The 18,635-nt window shown below is 28.0% G+C and overlaps 1 protein-coding gene across 2 annotated transcripts in view; it reads left to right on the plus strand.

Annotated features, from left to right (window-relative positions):
* Nucleotides 1-18,635, plus strand: part of LOC127279502 (MICOS complex subunit Mic60) — a 38,009-nt gene that overhangs the window by 5,281 nt on the left and 14,093 nt on the right. For both annotated transcript variants that reach the window (XM_051301896.1, XM_051301897.1), the window contains exon 10: nucleotides 8,217-8,445. In XM_051301896.1, the coding sequence (XP_051157853.1) occupies nucleotides 8,217-8,445 (229 nt within the window). The remainder of the gene's footprint in view (nucleotides 1-8,216; nucleotides 8,446-18,635) is intronic.

Genomic DNA, 18,635 nt, shown 5'->3' on the forward strand with positions numbered 1-18,635 from the left:
AATTTTCCAACAAATATGACTAGCAAGCTTTAAAAGCTCGAGTGGGTAATTCAAAAGTATTTGTATAGTTAAATGAGATTGACCCTGATAAAAAAAAAATCTAAATGGAAAAATTAATGACAAAACAAACTACAATTATTGTCTGAACTTACAATCTTACAAGATAAGTACATATATACAAATTGTGGTTTGTATGGAGAAAAATAAATTTCAGATTGAAAACTTACGGCCATATGACATTATGCATTCTTTTATATACATATAGACACACATACGGTGCATTCGCACACATCTATTTTCTGTGGCGCATATGTACCCAGAGAATGAACGTACAGCACAGAGATTCTTCCAAGCACCATATTCCCGCACTGACTTTTTATCTATTTCCATTTGGAGGACCGCCAATATTTCGAAAGTAGGAGGCAATATTATCTCTTTAGCCCTAGCCTTGCGGTATATCCGAGGTGCACGATTCCACCTCACCCAACGAATCCTATGACTTATTTTCTATCTCTCTCTCTCTCTTTCTCTTCTTTGCCACTAGGAAAGGGCTTTTGTTAAACGACAGACAATAGCCATCGAAACATAAGATTGGACTGAGAATTGTGCTATCCTCCTCTTTACTTCCTCATTTAGTTGTGTATTTTACAAAAAAACAAAACTCCAATCTCATCGACAAAGATTTCTCTTTCTTTTTTTCTCCTTTTTTTTTTTAATACGAGTAAAAATATCCTAAATGTCACTTGCTTTCAAGAAAGGATATTCTTTTCTTTGTTTAATGAAAGTATTAGTAAAAAAAATTTAAATCTGAAAAGTAGTTAATGTAGGTTTTTATGAATTTTTATTCTTTTCGTTTAGAAAAGATTTTCTCTTGACTAATATATATTTAATAAAATTTTTATGACATATAATTTTATTATAGAAAGTTCCCATCTGCATTAATATATTGAATTAATTTAATCGAATTAAATTCATTCAATAATTAATAATACCCGAATCGAATAAAAAATCTCTATGAGAAAACAGTGTTAATAAAAATGATCATAAAAACTTTATAAACTTCAATTTTGCAATCGTTTTTTTTTTCAATGTTGCAAACCTCAATTTTCATATTCACCCCTTGAATATTTTTTATAAAAAAAAGAAGATTTATTTTTTTCAAGAATAAATCTGGGACACAACTGTATTATTATACTATTTTCGTGGTTTATTCAGAAGAAACTTTCTTACTTTTGACACTTTGCTCAAAATATTGGCTCGTGTCTAACAATGAGATATCTTGAAAGCGTTGTTGAGGGCAACTTTCAGCAATATGCAAATACTTGGGCTTTGCTGATTCCGTATTTCGGTGTCTGACTGCACTTTCAAACACACGCGGTTCAATCTGGATCTGTGTTTGAAGTGCATAAGTAATTCGGCAAACTGGAACTACGTACATTCATCCGAATATAATTTTTTAGTTCAAGAAACACAAAATTACGGGCGCGAAATACTCATTAATTGTATAATGCAAAATGTAAGCTATATATAATCTTTCCTTTTTAATGCAAGTGTTACAATTTTAAAAATTAATCAAATTTTGATTCTAATGAATCGATTTTAAGAATTTGAGTCTATATTATACTAAATAAATCATATGCGCAACATAAATACCAGATATATATATTATACGATTCTGTTAAATCGAACATAGAATTCGACTTTAAATGTCTACATTGATCGTGGAATTGTGAATTTACGAACTCAGGAAATCCGCAGCTTTACACTGTTATGTTTAAGAATTGCTTTTTAACATTTTTATTTGCACATTATTCACTGACGGAAAATTCTAAAAATCTCATAAGTTCTTTCACGTGTGGATGAGATCATGTCAGTCGTATATTCGCTTTTATGACTGGAACATCCGTCGATAGGAGAAATGTTGCTCCACACGAATATATATATATCGACTAAACCACTGTGCGTCAAGTTTATTTCCGTGAAACATAAATCTGCCTAAACATATTTAACCCTTAGATTCAGAAAAAAAAATTAGGTCAACATTTTCAGGCTTCTTTTCAAACTAGTCATAAAAATGATTTACCGTTCGTAAATTGCAATCTATGTATAATAGTCGTGCATTTAAATTTTAAATCTATTCAATTTTATTACACTTTAAATTTTTTGAAATAATTAAGTTTTTGAAAACTAGAGAATAATTTTTTTTTTATCATTTCTCAATATTGTTTTTAATTAAAAAATAAAAAATTCAGTCTATATAAATATTCAAAAATTGTGAAACATAGAATTTCATTATTTGGTGTTCGTGCATTTGCATCTCATTGACACGAGTCAATTACTTAGCTCGCGACGTATATTCTAAGAGAAAATACTACCTATCCAAAAACAGAGAAAAAAAAGGCACGCGAAAGTGGTGAAACACGGTTCGTAAAGCTCTTTCCTCAAAGACGAATCGAAAGATGCGTGATTCGAATGGAAATTCTCTGATTTCCCGTTCCAGAAACGTCGAAGTATACTCGATACTCGATTCGTTTACTTTTACCCTTCAGGGCTAAAGATTCATCTTCTTGCACTGTGTCTATACGTGTCTGTAAATCCTCAACTGCATATAACGGTATTCAAGGAAAAGTCAAATTTTTGGTGCATTATTCAGTCCACTAGTCACGTCGATATAAAGACGTCCTCAAAGACGTTTTGAATTATTTATACATCAACAAGAAATATTTCCGTTCAGTTTATATTTAACTTGTAAATTATTTAAGATTCATTTTTTTTAAATATTGTCATTTTTGTCTTTTCATTTAACTTGCAATAATTCTTTTATTGATTTTAATTATTTTGGAGCAAATTATAACAGTATTAAATTTATATAAATTTTTTTTCCATATGTCAGAAAATTTGAAATTATTTAATTGTCGCAAAGAAAATTCAACGACGTTTTATTAGAATATGTCACAACGTTGCTCCAGATACCACATGTCACACACTGCACATTTTATGCGGCTTTATTTAATCTCCTTTCTATGACGTATATAGTCGTTTTGCGTCCAGCGAGAGAAACGTGTACGTTTTTTGATTTTACAATACGGATTATAGGCTATTGCTCTGACAGGAAACTATTCCCAAACTATATTTGACGATCAGGAAATAGAAAAAAAAGAGTTTTTCTCTTTTATTATAACTCTGATGCAGCCAAAAGCTTTTCATATATATATATATAAAACAGAAACATTATTTTCATTACTCGAACAGTTATTGCCATTTTATTTATCCTACTTCAGTCTCTTCCTGACAATATATAAAACCGCAAACAAGTTGACCTCGGTGCAATTGAAACATTTTGAATATCCAAAATTATACCGATTCAATTGAGTATTTTATAAACGATGCTTGGTGAAAATTTCATAGTTTAAAATCCATACCTAAATCAGATTTAAAAAGTTTTTTTCAATATTTTTGTTTTAATAATTGTTTAATATTTTATTAAGTGATGTTGCAAATATGTAATTTCGTTTGATGAAAATAAATCTTTATTTGGCTTTGAGAAACATATATTTTTTCTCTAAATGTGATAAATTCTTAATGAAATTAGTCAAAAACGAGTAATTTAAGATTAGGGATAAATAAATGCAGTGTGTCTAGCGACCTGGAATTCATTGAAAACCTGGAAAGGTGCTTTTAATTTTTTTTTACCTGGAAAACCTGGAAAAGTTGTTGAATTTTTCATCAGGTTCCAAAATTTTCATATTTCTTGTAAGAATTTTTTTCTAATCGCGTTTGTATGTCGTTTTCAACTCTTTTCAATGTATGAGACTATTTTCAACTTAATTTAATAAAATGTGACTTTTTTTTGACTTTTTCTAAAACATTTTTTAAAGACAATATAACTTTATTAAAATAAAATTCAAATATTCCAAAATTGAATTATTTAAATGAATATTAACTAGAATTTTTCGCAAAATTAATTATATTTAATAATTTTAATCAAGTTCTTTAAAAACTCCACTATTTAAAATATTTTTCAATTGAAAGTACTTTTAAAGTTTTAAATTCAATTATCTAAAATGGGACGCATGAATAAGCTCTAAAACAAATTTGTTAGAAGTTACATTTGATAGAATTTTAATCAGTAGAATATTAATTTGCCAGAAATTCAATTTGATTGAATTTTAATTCGGCAGAAAATCAATTTGATCGAATTTTAATTTGACAGAAATTAAATTTCACCGAATTTTAATTTGGCAGAAAATCAATTTGATCGAAATTTAATTTGTGCGAAACGTTTTTTCATAGAATTTTAATTTAGCAGATAGGTAATTTAATAGAATCCTAATATAGCAGAATTAAAATTTGATAGAAATTTACTTTACAAGAAAGTACATTTGTTCGAATATTAATTTGCCAAAAACTCAATTTCACCGAAAATCAATTTAACCGAAATATTTCGGCGCGAATTTTGAAATTAACCAATCACAATTTTCTTGATTATTTCCTATTGGTCAATTTTAAAATTCGCGCCGAAATATTTCGGTCGAATTGATTTTCAGTGAAATTGAGTTTCTGGCAAATTAATGTTCAAACAAATATACTTTCTGGTAAGGTTAATTTCTATTAAATGTTGATTCTGCTATATTAGGATTCTATTAAATTAAACTATTAAATTAAATTTCGATCAAATTGATTTTCTGCAAAATTAAAATTCGATGAAATTGACTTTCTGGCAAATTAGAATTCGATCAAATTGGAATTCTGCCAAATTAATTTTCGGTCAAATTAACTTTCTGGGAAATTAATATTCGAACAAATATACATTCACAGAAAAAACCTGAATTCAAATTGAGTATAGATTCTATACTCAATTTGATTCGCAACAAAAATGAAACTGGTTGTCTCATTTCGAGTTCTAAGGTAAAAGTATCAAAATGAAACAGGCAAGTTTCATTTTGAGAAAAAGAAAAATGGAAAAATATTGTGAAGTAACGAATAATTTTGCACAAAAACATGAAATATAATAATTACAAAGAAGTAAATAACACGCTAGACTTAATATTTTTGATTAAAAATTGCTTGTAATCGCGTAATAAAATAATAAAGGAAATATGTTTTTAGGTTAGAAAAATGAAAACATGTGTTTTGACAACAGGAACGGTACTGCCAACTTAAATAATAGCGGTAAATTTAAAAACTTATGAAATTAATTATTATCTACGTAAATAATAATAAATAATTTTTATTTAAAAACTTCTAAATATTCGTACTGGTCAAAATAATCTTTCTGGTGTTGTTGAAATATTAGAAACAATAATTGAAATACAAAATTACTCTGCTTATGATGCCAACTTAGAAATCTGAAATTCCAGCCAATATCATTTTGAATAACATGAAGTTTGTCCCATACTCATTTCGATACCCAAAAGAAAATGAGTTGCAACAAAAATGAGTCCAAGTTTTTTCTGTGTTCTGGTAAAGTAGATTTCTGTCAAATTATTTTTCTGCACTATTAGTATTCTATAAAACAACGTTTCGGGAAAAATTTAAATTCGGTCAAATTTAATTTCTGGCAAATTAAAATTCGATCAAATTGAATTTATGTCAAATTAAAATTCGATCAAATTGATTTTCTGCCAAATTAAAATTCAATTAAATTAATTTTCTGGCAAATTAATATTCTGCTGATTAAAATTCTGTCAAATGTAACTTCTAACAAATTTGTTTTAGAGATTATTCATGCGTCCCTCTAAAATACCTATGTCAAAAAAATTCATTAATTAAAATTTATGAGTTTCAATTTAAAATTTCCTGAAATTCAATTATTTCTGAAAATTTTTCTTGAACTCTCTAAAAATGTATTTACTTCTAAAAATTTTAACTGCAACTTTTTCAAATTTCAATTATTTATAAAAATTTTAATATACCTACATTCATTTTTTTGAATACTATTTTAATGAAGTTTTTCGAAAATTGAATTATTTGAAACATTTTCTAAACTTCTGAATTCGAACAATTTGTAGGGGAATAGTGTCAGGGTTGGACAGTTTTGGTTTTTTGTTTATAAATATTTTGTTTAGATAAATTCAGTCAATTGTGGTATATGTGTGGAAAGATCTACAAAAGAGGAACACTTTTGCTGTGGACCGTAAATTGATTGGTCCAAAATTAAAAAAGTTATAAACATTTAAAAAAAAAAAAAATCTAGTCAGGGTTGGACTTTTCAGTCAGGGTTGGACACTTTTTGAAAATCGAAACGCATTATTGGTAAAAACGTAAAATAACATTTGTAATGTTTTTTATTCTTATTTTTTCATGTTTATCTTTACTTATTGTTTACAAATTGTAAAGCTTCATGGGTTTAAAAAAGGAATCAACTCAAATTACAAAAAATGACGCTTTATTGTTCCAAATAACTCAATGAAATGATGAACAAAATTTATACAATTTAAGTATTATTTTTCTAATATCTTTGGCACAATTTTGCACTGATTTATCAATAAAATAAAATTTATTTATAAATTGTGTCAAATTCATATAATTAATATGGGTGTCCAACCCTAACTGTATAAAGTGTCCAACCCTAACTAGAAGCATCATTTTCGAATTGTGCTAACCATAACTAGACATGTGTCGCGATTCGAGTTTTCACATTTTTTCTTCTTAAATTATGTACCCCACAATACATTCAATAAGCTTATCTTGCCGAATTCTTGCTTTTTTACACATTTTTTTAGGTTTATTCACAAGTCAAACAAAACTTTTTTTGTCTCTTCGATTGCACCGAAGTCACAGGAGACGCTACTTTTGATTCTCCAAAAATGTAATGCCACAAAAAGTTAGGTTATACTACTAGAAGATTCGTCACGTACGCACACAGGTGGCGCTAGTGTTCTTATTTAAAAAAAGCCAAGTGTCCAACCCTGACAAGTGTCCAACCCTGACACTATTCCCCTATAAATTATATTTCGATTTTTTTAAAAATAATTTTAAATTACTTTTTAAAATTTGTCCTATACTGAATTAAATTTTTGAAAATTCTCAAATATTGTAAATAAAATTTCTTGAAAATATCCCTGTGAAACATTTTTATTAAAGAATTAAAAAAACTTATTTCATTTCTAATTAGAATTGTTTGATAATAATAATAAAATATTTACAAACTAATTGTATTTATTTAAAAATAAAAGACGCGACTTTTTAGTTGATTTAATCGACTAAAACGACTTTTCTCTTCCTATAATTTCAATCCGATGCTTGAAAATGTCAAAAATTGACTAGTTTATTATAAAGAGAGACTTAAAATATTTTAATCTTGTACATTTAATGTATTTTTGTCATTATTTATTAAAATAGCAAATACCTGGAAAACATTTTTTTAACCTGGAAAAGTCGTGGAATTTTATTTGGCAAAAGTGTTAAACACCCTGAAATGTTTTTTCTAGGTGTTATAAAAAATGTAACTTTCTAATTTGATCTCTATATGGTTTGTCTAAACTGATAGGAGTATAGCAAGGCGAAGGCGTTAATTATTGACACGGATCTGGGCACATAGTGGTAAGATGCTTGGTACGTCATAGGCTTAAACCAATTAGATTTCAAATAGAACTTGAACAGAAGTGATTGTTGGTTATTGGCACACACAAAATACATCAGCTTGTGGCTTGTATAGGGACCTATGAAGCCCTGCGTCTAGGTCACTTGCCAATGAGGGCAGTTTCTGGTTGAGCCTTAAGTGCGGGTTTAGTTAATCAAAGTTTAATTACGATCAACGTCTTCTGAAGCGTCCACTTTCCCAATTCTCTGTCATGTGTTACCGAACTTTGATACAATTACACTCCATAAATGAGAAATGTGTCTTGAACATATATGTGATTCTGTAAACTGTGGAATTTCTTGAATGTTAATTATCTTTACTCCAATTCAATTCACCTGGAATGTCTTTCGTACTCTGTCTTCACTGAGAGTACTAGACAATGACAAAGTGATGGCTCTTGTTTGTTTGACACATTAGAGATGGGTTAAGGTTTCCCGCTTGCTAAACTAATCTTTCATTCGGACTATCCTACTTTCGAAAATAATAAAATCAATTTTCAAATTTACGTTCACGTTTAAATTAAATGAAAACAAAAATTTAATTAATAAATATTCCTTTAGTTTTTTTTTTTTTATTAAATAACTACTAATCAAAAGTTGCTAATTTTAATTTATAAATCTGTATATTCTAGATGCTGGAAGAGAAAAGGCAGTTTGAAGATGCAATGTTAAAGGAGCTGAAAATTCAGAAACAGCTATTCGATGACAGCTTGAAAGAACAATTGTCATTGAAGGAGAAAGAAAATCAAAGGGCAATTAAACGAGCCTTAAGTGAGCAGACCGAAAATGCATCGCTGGAATATAAAACTCAAATTGCAGCACTTATTGGAAGGTTAAAAGGTGTAGAAGGTGCCCTCAAAGGTAAGAGAACTTAAACTAATTTTTGTTTAATTTAAAATTTATCCGTTCATTAGATTTGCAACTTGGTTATATAATGAAATGAGAAAAATTTACCAGGCATCGATTTTTTCTCAATTGAAAATTGCATTACATTTTATTTCAAGTCAGTATTATATATATATATATATATATTGAAATCAATTAATGCCAGAGGTATCGACACAATAATGTTCAATTAAAGCGATCGCAGTACCGGATGAGCTTCATTTTACAAAATGCAAGCGGTTTGTGTTCCTAAAAAGCGTGCGCTCGCGTAACCCCCAAAGAATGTGGAAGAAAAACTTAATTGCTTTTCACTAACCTAGATTTTTCTTAAAAATAACGAAGATTTTCGACGAGAAAAATATCGATGAGAAAGTTCAAAAAATTGTTCTTTTCAAGAAAAGAATAACCAATTCTATAAAGTTTCATTATTCATAAAATTATTTTAATTTCATTTAATCAATTTTTTTTAATATCAGTAATTATAAAAATGAAATATATTTTTCGTCCTTTAAAATAAAATTCTAATTAACAAATGTCTTGGGAAATATTGAAACAGGAAAGTTACGGAAATAATTTTCTTATAAAACAAAAAAAAAAAAAGAAAAAAAGATCTCTTCTAGACTTTCACGCTCTGAAATTAAGAGATCCTTGAAAAAAAGCCGGACGTATCCCTGGTGTTTCTGAAGCGGAAGATCAAAGAGTGCAAGTACTTTATAGCTATTTACTTTTCAACTCTCGTACTTTATTATCTTTAGGTTTTTATGGTTATTACACATTTTTCCATTGTCAGTATAAATAAAGTTTAAGATGTCAATTTACATTTAAAAGAAAGACGCTTTTAAATTATATCATTTGCCTCAAAGCCTTACATAGGATTTAATCCTTGTCCTTGAAATACAAAATAATATAAAATCCTTTTAGAACTTGCACTGAGATAGGAAACGTCAGTTTCTTTCCTCTCGAAAACTTTTATATATCTTTTACAGAGAAAATTATTACTTTATTTTCCATATTGTCCGTCGATTTCTTTTAACTCTCGGCATAAGTTTTTTTTATTAAAATTCCATTTGCGACTTTGTATTAAAAATTGAAATGATAAAGAAGGAAGAAAACGAAATTAGAAATGGAAATATTTTTATATATACAAAAGCCTCAGTTGAAGTTTAATTTTATGAAACTTTTACGTTTTTTAATGAAAAACAAAGCTGATTGTTTTTAAAATTAAATATTATCGAATGATATTTACATTTTATTAAAGGATTAATCTAAAATCAAATTTTTTGGCTATTATTAAGAAAATTTATATCTAATTTCATACTTCTTTCAAAAAAAAAAAAAAGTAATGATTATTATGTGAATATAAAAGTATATAATTGATTTGACCGAGATTGCTAATGAGTCTTTTATGGACAACAATTTTAAGGCATAAATTATAATTAGCGTTATTAAGAAAATGTCAAGGTTTTAGCTATGAATGAAAAATTAGCCGCGAGATGAAAAAGATAAAATGAGCAAAAAAGTGTTGTAAAACGAAGTACATAAAAGAGAATAATAATAATCGGATAAAGGAAAAAACATTTAATCTAAATTAGTTTTCCCTCTGTGTACAAACATAGGTTCCGCGCAGATAATACATTCCACTTATATGTTGTATGAGTAAAATGGAATATTATACATATCAGAAGATAGATAACTCGAAGCAACAATACTAAGAATGAAATATTAAAGTTTTGAAATTATTCCTGACTTAAACACAATTTTCTTACATATAGTAGACAGTTATTATACACCGCATTGCAGTTTCGGCTTTGAACGTTAAGTTTCGGTTTAAACTGTCGCTCACTGAGCTTATTGGTTAAGCCTTTGATTTAACCAAAGCTTTGCAGTTTCAGTTCAATCCAAAATATACACGGATTCAATGTTTCTCATCGGATTTCAAAATCTCAAAGCTATCTGATTTAACAAGTGTGTGAAATGTGATGGAACTTATTGACATTTATTTTGGGAAAGAAAAAAAAATTTTTGCATCACTATTTTGAAGATAAATTTGAAGAGAGAATGAAATGGAAAATTTTGAGAATAATTCATTTCAATTCAATCGGTAATAGAAATTTACAAATTTAATATGATTGCTTTTCATTCAGAATTGTATGACTGAATAATGGAGAACTAAGCCAGAGAACCGCTCAACTTCCGGCATTGATCCACACCTTTTGTAGCGTTATTAAAGAGGAAAAGTACCACCTTCCTGTCACGGATTTGATTCTTTTTTTTTAATCGAACAATGTTTTGGGTAATTTTTTTTCATATGGGGAAACATATTTTTTCTATCATGAAACGAATTAAATTTCTTTTTTAAGCGTATCTCAATATTCTTGATTCTCGAGGATTATCTAATTAAATATTTCTGATTCTTCAGAATATTAGTAATTCCGCAAAGCATCTGCTTGTATTCTTCGAATTCTCAATTATTTATTAATTTTTATAAATTTGAATTTAGCAATTATTAGTGAATATCAACATTTAGAAGCTTTATAGAAAAAGAAATAAAATTAAAAAATTTTATTTCTTACAAATGTTTTTCTGTTTAGTCAAAGTGTCTTTTAATTTCTTTGTAAAAAAAATTTCAGAATTATTGCAATTCCTTTCGAGAGATATACTTTGAAAAAAATATTTACAACTTTCTAAACTCCTGGAAAATGTTACGAATTTTCGTTGAATATTTTAGAAAGTTTCGAAACTCTCTCAAAACAATTTTAGAATCCTTTGGCTTCTTCAACAATCTTTTAAAACCCTTCTCACAGTTTTCTAAAATCCTTGTTTAGACCTTTTAAAGTTTCCGAATTTATTTGGCAATTTAAAAGACTTTTAAATGTCGCTTTAAAATCCGCTTCAAATCTTTTACTCTTATTTAAACTTTTAGTTTTCTAATTTCCAAAAAAGGTGTATATTTCCTAATTGATTTTTCGAAAACATTTTTTTAAATGCAAACAAAAATTGATTAAAATAAAAATATAATATTTTACTAATTTATTACTATATTTTGTTGAATTTTAATAAAATTGGTAACAAATTCAAATTAATACGTCGTCTAATTTTTTTTCGATTAGTCATTTCAAGAAATTTATATTTAAAGAGAGAAAAATTTAACTGTTTTTAATTTTACTGATGTTTATTAAATTTGTAAGGAAAATGTCTGGCTTTGATGTTTCTTTTCTTTTTTTTTACTTTTCTCTTGCTCGTCTTTTGCACCTATAAATTTAAATTACATCTCTAGATGAAACCTACTTCACCTTCAGACATTGTATCATCGTTGCCAGAAGCTAGAAAGGAAAAAAATGGTCGTTTGAAGCTGAGGTTTATGGATACAAAAGACAGCGATAACGTAGCCTGTTAAGAAATATATATATATATATATATATATATATATATATAATCGGTAGAAGCTCCTTAGAGGTAAAGGATAAATATCGATTCGTCCTTATTTACGACGGGATTCACGAGATACGAAACGAATGTACATCTTTCTCGTATATATATATATACATAGTATAAAATCTGTTCGTGCATACTAGGAATAATATTGTCTTCCTATTTCTACTCGTTAAATGACAATATATCTAAAGATAAAGGATACTTTTTATTTTTCTATTGTCCTTTGGTATATATAACGTCCTTTCACTCTCACACTTTTTGGCACATTTCCAATGTGTTGAAAACAGAAAATAGTCGCAATTTAGTCCAAATGCTCGACAAAATCCCTAATCGTGCTATTTTGCGAGTCCTCGATAAAACAATGCTAATCCTTCATCTGGTGCCTATATATATTATATATATATATATATATTTAATTCTGACGATTTACTATATTCTAACTTTAAATGATAATTTTTCAGAAATGTAGTTTCGAATACTTTTAAGGTTAATTAATTGTATAGTTTAAAATTGTGCTTTTTTAACCAGTTACAAGAATTGTAACTACTTTTCTTTAAATTATCGTCGAATTTCAAATTTTCCCCCATTATTAGTGAACTTCATTTATTTTAGAATTGTAAATAAAATAAAACAAAAGAATCCCAACTAACAAGACAGCAACAAGTAGATAACAAAAAAATTGAGGGTGGATAAGGACAAAAAACTAAAGAAAAGAAATTGAACAAAAGAGGGGGGGAAAGGCAAAAAAACGAGTTGAGAAAAGAAGATGGAAAATCAATAAAGCCTTTTCAAGTTTCTTTTAATTTTTTTTTCTAACAAGCCGCACCTATTGTAACGCGACATTTTGTCGCGTACAAATGGCTTAAAAATAATACATTTTGTAAATTAACGACACCAGGGTGGAAATTCAGCCATAATGGCTGTAAAATGTTATAAATTATAAAAATTGTTTTCTTTTTAATACTCAAATTATTTTGTTTAAATAATAAATTCACGCATTAACAAACCAATTTGCCAAAGTCGTCAGATTAATAGTCGACTTATAATAAATAAATTCGATTCTGATTTGTCCTTTCGTTCTGTTATGAAAACTCTCGCGAAACATTGAAGATTCTCGCCGGATCACAAAGACTTTGAGCACATCACTATCTATCATTGAAATTAGAAGTCATCAAGGAAAGAGCTTCCTGGTGTATATATTTGGATGAGAGTCCCGAATACTCAAAAACACCAGGAAGACGAAATTGCTGTCTTGTTGACGATTTGTCAAATCAATACTGGCAGTCAATTTTCTATGGACTTATCGGATCAATCAATTTAACATCGGATAGTGTAGGGATCTGCGTTACCGAAGACTGCGTATCGATTATCGGTCGCGGATATTATATTATTGAATATTAATTGATCTCAATGACACCGAGAAGAGAGGCCGCTGTTTAGCGACGCTTTTAAGTTTGACTTGTCAGACATTTTACTCTCATTCTCATCCTGGTGTTCGTAGAGTCAAGTTGTGTTCTATTCTTTTTCGTGTAAAATAATTAAAATTTAACATTATAAAAATGAGACGAGGCGTCATTATCGTCGTTTACGGACGGTGAGTCCAAATAAATTAATTAGGAGTCGTTTCCTTCAGAATCCATCTCATTATTATTAAAGTGTAATTGAATAAATAAAATATAAATCTTATCTTTCGGCCTTCTGCCATTATTTAACTTTTTCTAAAATTTGAAGTGAATATTAATAAATAGTGTTATTGTTATAAATTTTGTCTAATTAATGGTGTTTATCCTTATCCCCCCTCTCCGCGGACTATTGTTGCTGTAAAGTTTCCTGAACTGGTTTTAGTTTTTCCTAATTAGAATTGTAAAATTTACTTGTCGGATTATTTAACTATTTTTTTAGGTTTAGTTATTTTCCATAAAATAACTTGGGGTCTTGGCAAAATTAATAATTAAAAAGTGTAGATAACGTTGATTGTCTTGAAATATAATAATAAATAATTAAAATTTAAAATATAATCAATAAATTAAATTCACCGTTACACTATATAAGAAGACAATGATTTACAAAAACAAATTTTATTATTAAAAAAAATTTTACCCTCAAAAATGAAGTCATAACAATCTCTTTGAATTAAGGGAATTATTTACTTGAATTTCTCAAGTCTATTTAACATTATTTGACAAAAGTACTTGGGAGTTTCAGATATATAGTAATAGAGCAGATATATAAAACGAGTAAACTGAAAATGATAGAATGTCTTTATTTCCGACTTAATATAACGTCATATTTTACTTTATAGGGTTATAAAGAACTCGCTGAGAATCGGTTTCAATTTCTTGTTTACTCACGTTTATGTATTAACTGGCATATAAGAGGATTTTTATAAAAGTTTTTTTGATGAAAATTTTTTTTTTTTTTTTTGAAATTGAATTCGAATTGAGAGTTTAGTGAAACAACATACATTAGCTTTTACATTTCAGAGCCAAAACTATAATACTGACCCTTTATGTATAAAACATTTTCCTCATACAACATCTCGTGGTAATTTGGCACCAATCGGATCGTAACTCGCTGATGTGATAGTTCCGTTCCCTATTGACCTTTGTATTCATCTGACAAAGCGGACAGTTGAATTTGAAAACGCCCAACTTAAAGAGCGATCAATAGCTGCAAACATCCTTTATATGAGAATTTTCAGAATGAAATTGTCGAACAGTTTAGCCCATTTGAAATGTGGAAATTGTTTTTGGAAAGTAGTCAGCGCACTTATTATAACTTTTCGTCTCTTGTATAACCGTTTTAAGATTGAAAAAAAAGAAACACATTTTTATTGTTTCATTCTTGGTCTTTTGCGGGTTATAAATGGAAATTACTTTTTCCTTCTTTTCATGGAAAAGAATAAATTTAAACAAACTGACTATATTTAAATCACTTGAATTGATGCGCGTAAATTTAGTTTTATATCATAGGTAAAGAGACTTTAAAAAAGACGAATATTTTTGTTAAGCTTTCTTCATCGAAATTTGAACTTCTCGCCGGAAATTTCGTTTGGAGAAAGGAAATTCATAAAAGTATTTCAACGTAGAATATCTATATCGACAACGAAATACAGCACACTTTTGCGAAAACTTGAAAATACTTCAAACGCAAACTTTCAACAAAATGCTATTGATATTTTTTTTAGTATTCCTTCTCTCTATATATCAAAAAGTAAGGATTTTAGCTTTAAAACTTTTTCTGGAGTTTTTAAATTCTAGTATTTCATATTTCACATTTGTTATTATTATCTATAATTTATAAATTTTTGTTATAATTTTGGAATTGATTTTATTTTCTTTTTTAAATAGAATTAAACTAATACAGAAATTTTTCACGGCATTTGAGTATATTTTTTTTTAGTTTTAAATGTAGCTGTGAAAATATCAAAATTTAGTAAACATTTTTTTTAATAGAACTTTCACGTGTTCGTTTACTGAAATAAATATCAGCTTTTTTCCGCTGAGGATCGCAATGCCAGTACCATTTTTACGCATACGTTGATAAATCCAGTAACAATGTTAATAGCAGAGACGATCTCAACTCAAAATAAAAAAAAAAAATTGTATCAAGCTGTGTACAACCACGGGTTAAATTGATTGCTTCACCCTATTTTCTGATGGCCTTTGACTTCTGCTTTTGTCATCATTTTTAAATTTGTTTCTCCCTGTTTTTTAATATTTCAATATCGCATTGTGCCTTTTCTATTGTGTTTATCAAAATTCATACCAACAATGAGACGAGTAATTATTAATTTTTTTTTTGTCATTATATGATGAATTGTTTTTGAAAATAAATTTCTGATTGAAAATGAAAATTTGGATTATTAATTAATTTATTATATATATATATATATATATATATATATATATATATATATACTTCTACAAACTTATGAGAAAATAAAGCAGATTGACCTTTTATTCCTTGTTTTACGAGGATTTACATAAAAGAGCTTATAACCGGAAGTGTCAAGGTGAAATTTCATCGAGTGTCTATCAAAGCATTTAAGTTCTATGGGCGCAAAACTTTCAAGGACTCTTTAACACTTGAAAAATGTTCATAGAGATGGAAAATCACGTGAGAAATTAGAATCTTGAAAAATCACTCGTCGGTGAAAATTTAACATATATTATACAAATTTACTCTCCATCGAAATATATCGGTTGGCTAAATTTATATCTTTAATCAATATTATCACGGCAGTAATATATTTCTCTATTTTCTTTCCACTGTCTTGCGTTAAATTGATTTTGTAGAATATTTTTCCTTGTTTCCATGATTGTCAGTTCTTTCTTTCTCTCTATATGTTGTTAAAAAAATTTAGTGGCTTGAACAATATGCGATAGAGGACGATTTTTTTTATTTGTCTTCATTAGATTTTATACCGATTTTTTTTTTTACTGACGTCCAGTCGTGTGAACTTGGTACAATTTTCACCATTTAACGGCACGATTATTGGCGTAAAACTGTAGCGAACAACAGCTGATACATATCTGTGCATTTTTGTGAAATTCATTCGAAAACTTTTAGCATACTGTATCTGGATAGATATAACATTTTTTTTTAATTCTTTTAGCATTTGGTGCGCGAGAAATAAAATTCTCAAAAATTGTTAATACTCTGGAAAATTAATTTTCATTCAATAATCGGACATAGTTTTTTTTTCTCGTTAAATCAAAAGTCACTGTATCGTTTTTTAATCCAATATAGATGAATCTGTCATGAATTTTAAAAACAATTTTGTTTGAAATAAAATGAAAAAAAAAACAATTTTTAAAATTAAAATGGAATAAGAAACATTTTTCAACCTATTCTTTTTTCTCGTTATATATATTTTTTTCTAGAACAATTGGATAGGTCAGGGAATCAACTTTGCCCTTCAACGAGAGAATTCACGTGATGTACAAAAGAGAAAAGGGGATAGGGTTTGGTATATAAAACGAATTCAGGCAGAGTCGGTATCGACGTCAATTTCGAAAGTTTGGCCGTAGAAACTACATTGGCCACGAGCCCGTCATGACTCTTTTTTGGCGTTAATTTCAGCCACAGAGAATCTCGTTTGCTCTTCGTTTTTATCTCCGATAGAGTGCAACGCTTCAATGTAGCAGACGGAAAATTTGCATTGTCACTCGTTTACTTTTTTTTTTGTTTTTTTTTTTTTTGCACCAAGAACAGGACAGAAACAGATTAATAAAAATAAACAAGAAGAGGCATGTTTCTTTTTTTTCTTTTCCTTTAAATGCCAATTTATAAAGCGAATTCTGGCAAATTAATTGAAAACTCACGTATAGAAAGAACAATCTATATAATGTGGAAATGCATAATACAAACTAGAATATTTATTATTAATTTCAGAATATTTTACTTTATTTTTTTTTAATGAAAATAATAAAAAATTTATTTTATAAAATTTAGTTTAAAAGAAATTCGACCTCTTATATGAATTTCGAAAAATTGAAAATTCAAACTCTTGATTTTTGGCGAATATTCTTGCGTGTTTTTTAAATTAAAAAAAATGACAAAATTAACTTTATCATAAGACACGAGATATCTTGTGGAGATTTCATGGAAATTAAATTTGAAAATGAAATGAAGAAAAGATTGTCCAATTTGTTGTGAACCTTTTTAAAATCTTCATTCCACTTGAATGCTCCATTCGTTCAGTTGGCAAGCTCGATCTTCTTGTCTTTATGTCGAAAACAAGAGTTTTAAAACTGGTTTTGTTGGCTCTAGAATGTATAGTAAAAAGGGAGAAAAATATAGATATGTAAAAAAAACATATATATACTACATAAAATCATAATCCCCTTTTTCGCACTATGTGAAAAAAACGATTAAACGAATAATTATTTCTCCACGCACTAATTATATATTATTCAATTATAATAATTAAAAATAATATGGAAATTTTTATTTATTTAAATATTGAAAATAAAATTGATTTGTCCAGAGAGAAAACGAATTTTTCGGAACGAATCTCGTTTGCTGATTGTGCATTTCTGGCCATGAACAGACATTTATCATATTTGCATGCGAGAAGACATTTCCTGACTGACACATTCCCGCATTCACATGCGAAATAAAATTTCACTCGTTGTGAATCTGGAAAGAAATAAAATTCTTTGATATCCGAAGACGTGAGATGTTTATGACATTAGAGATGAGGGAATATTTAACATTCATTTAACGTTATGTTACATTTTACATGAATAAAAATTGTTTGACGCAATTAATAATATATATATATATATATATATATATATACCATAGCGATTTTTCAGAAAATTAATTTTTTTTTCTTTCATCGCTCTTGATAATGATATTTAAATTGAAGGTGATTCATGCGGGAAAAAGTTGTTGAAAAGAGCGTGTAGTTGAGGGGGAAAAAATAAATGTATAGCAAAAAACAAACGAGAAAAAAGATAATTTATCAAGAGCAATTTTGATAAAATATATGATGATTCATGAGCAATGTGAAAACAAGGTGTGAATATAAGTTGTATTTCATTTTTTGTTCGAGCCAATATGATTTAGGTGCATTTCCAATACGTGCTATATATATATATATATATATATATAGAGGCCAATCATCGTGGCAATTGTATCGACATTACATAGTGTTTGATGTTTGCAATTGATCTATTAAACGTAATATATATTGACATGCCCATTGTCTCTATTTATCTTTA

The sequence above is a fragment of the Leptopilina boulardi genome, unplaced genomic scaffold (genome assembly GCF_019393585.1).
Source record: "Leptopilina boulardi isolate dan_hultmark-lab unplaced genomic scaffold, ZJU_Lbou_2.1 LbouV2_216, whole genome shotgun sequence".
Lineage (NCBI taxonomy): Eukaryota > Metazoa > Arthropoda > Insecta > Hymenoptera > Figitidae > Leptopilina > Leptopilina boulardi.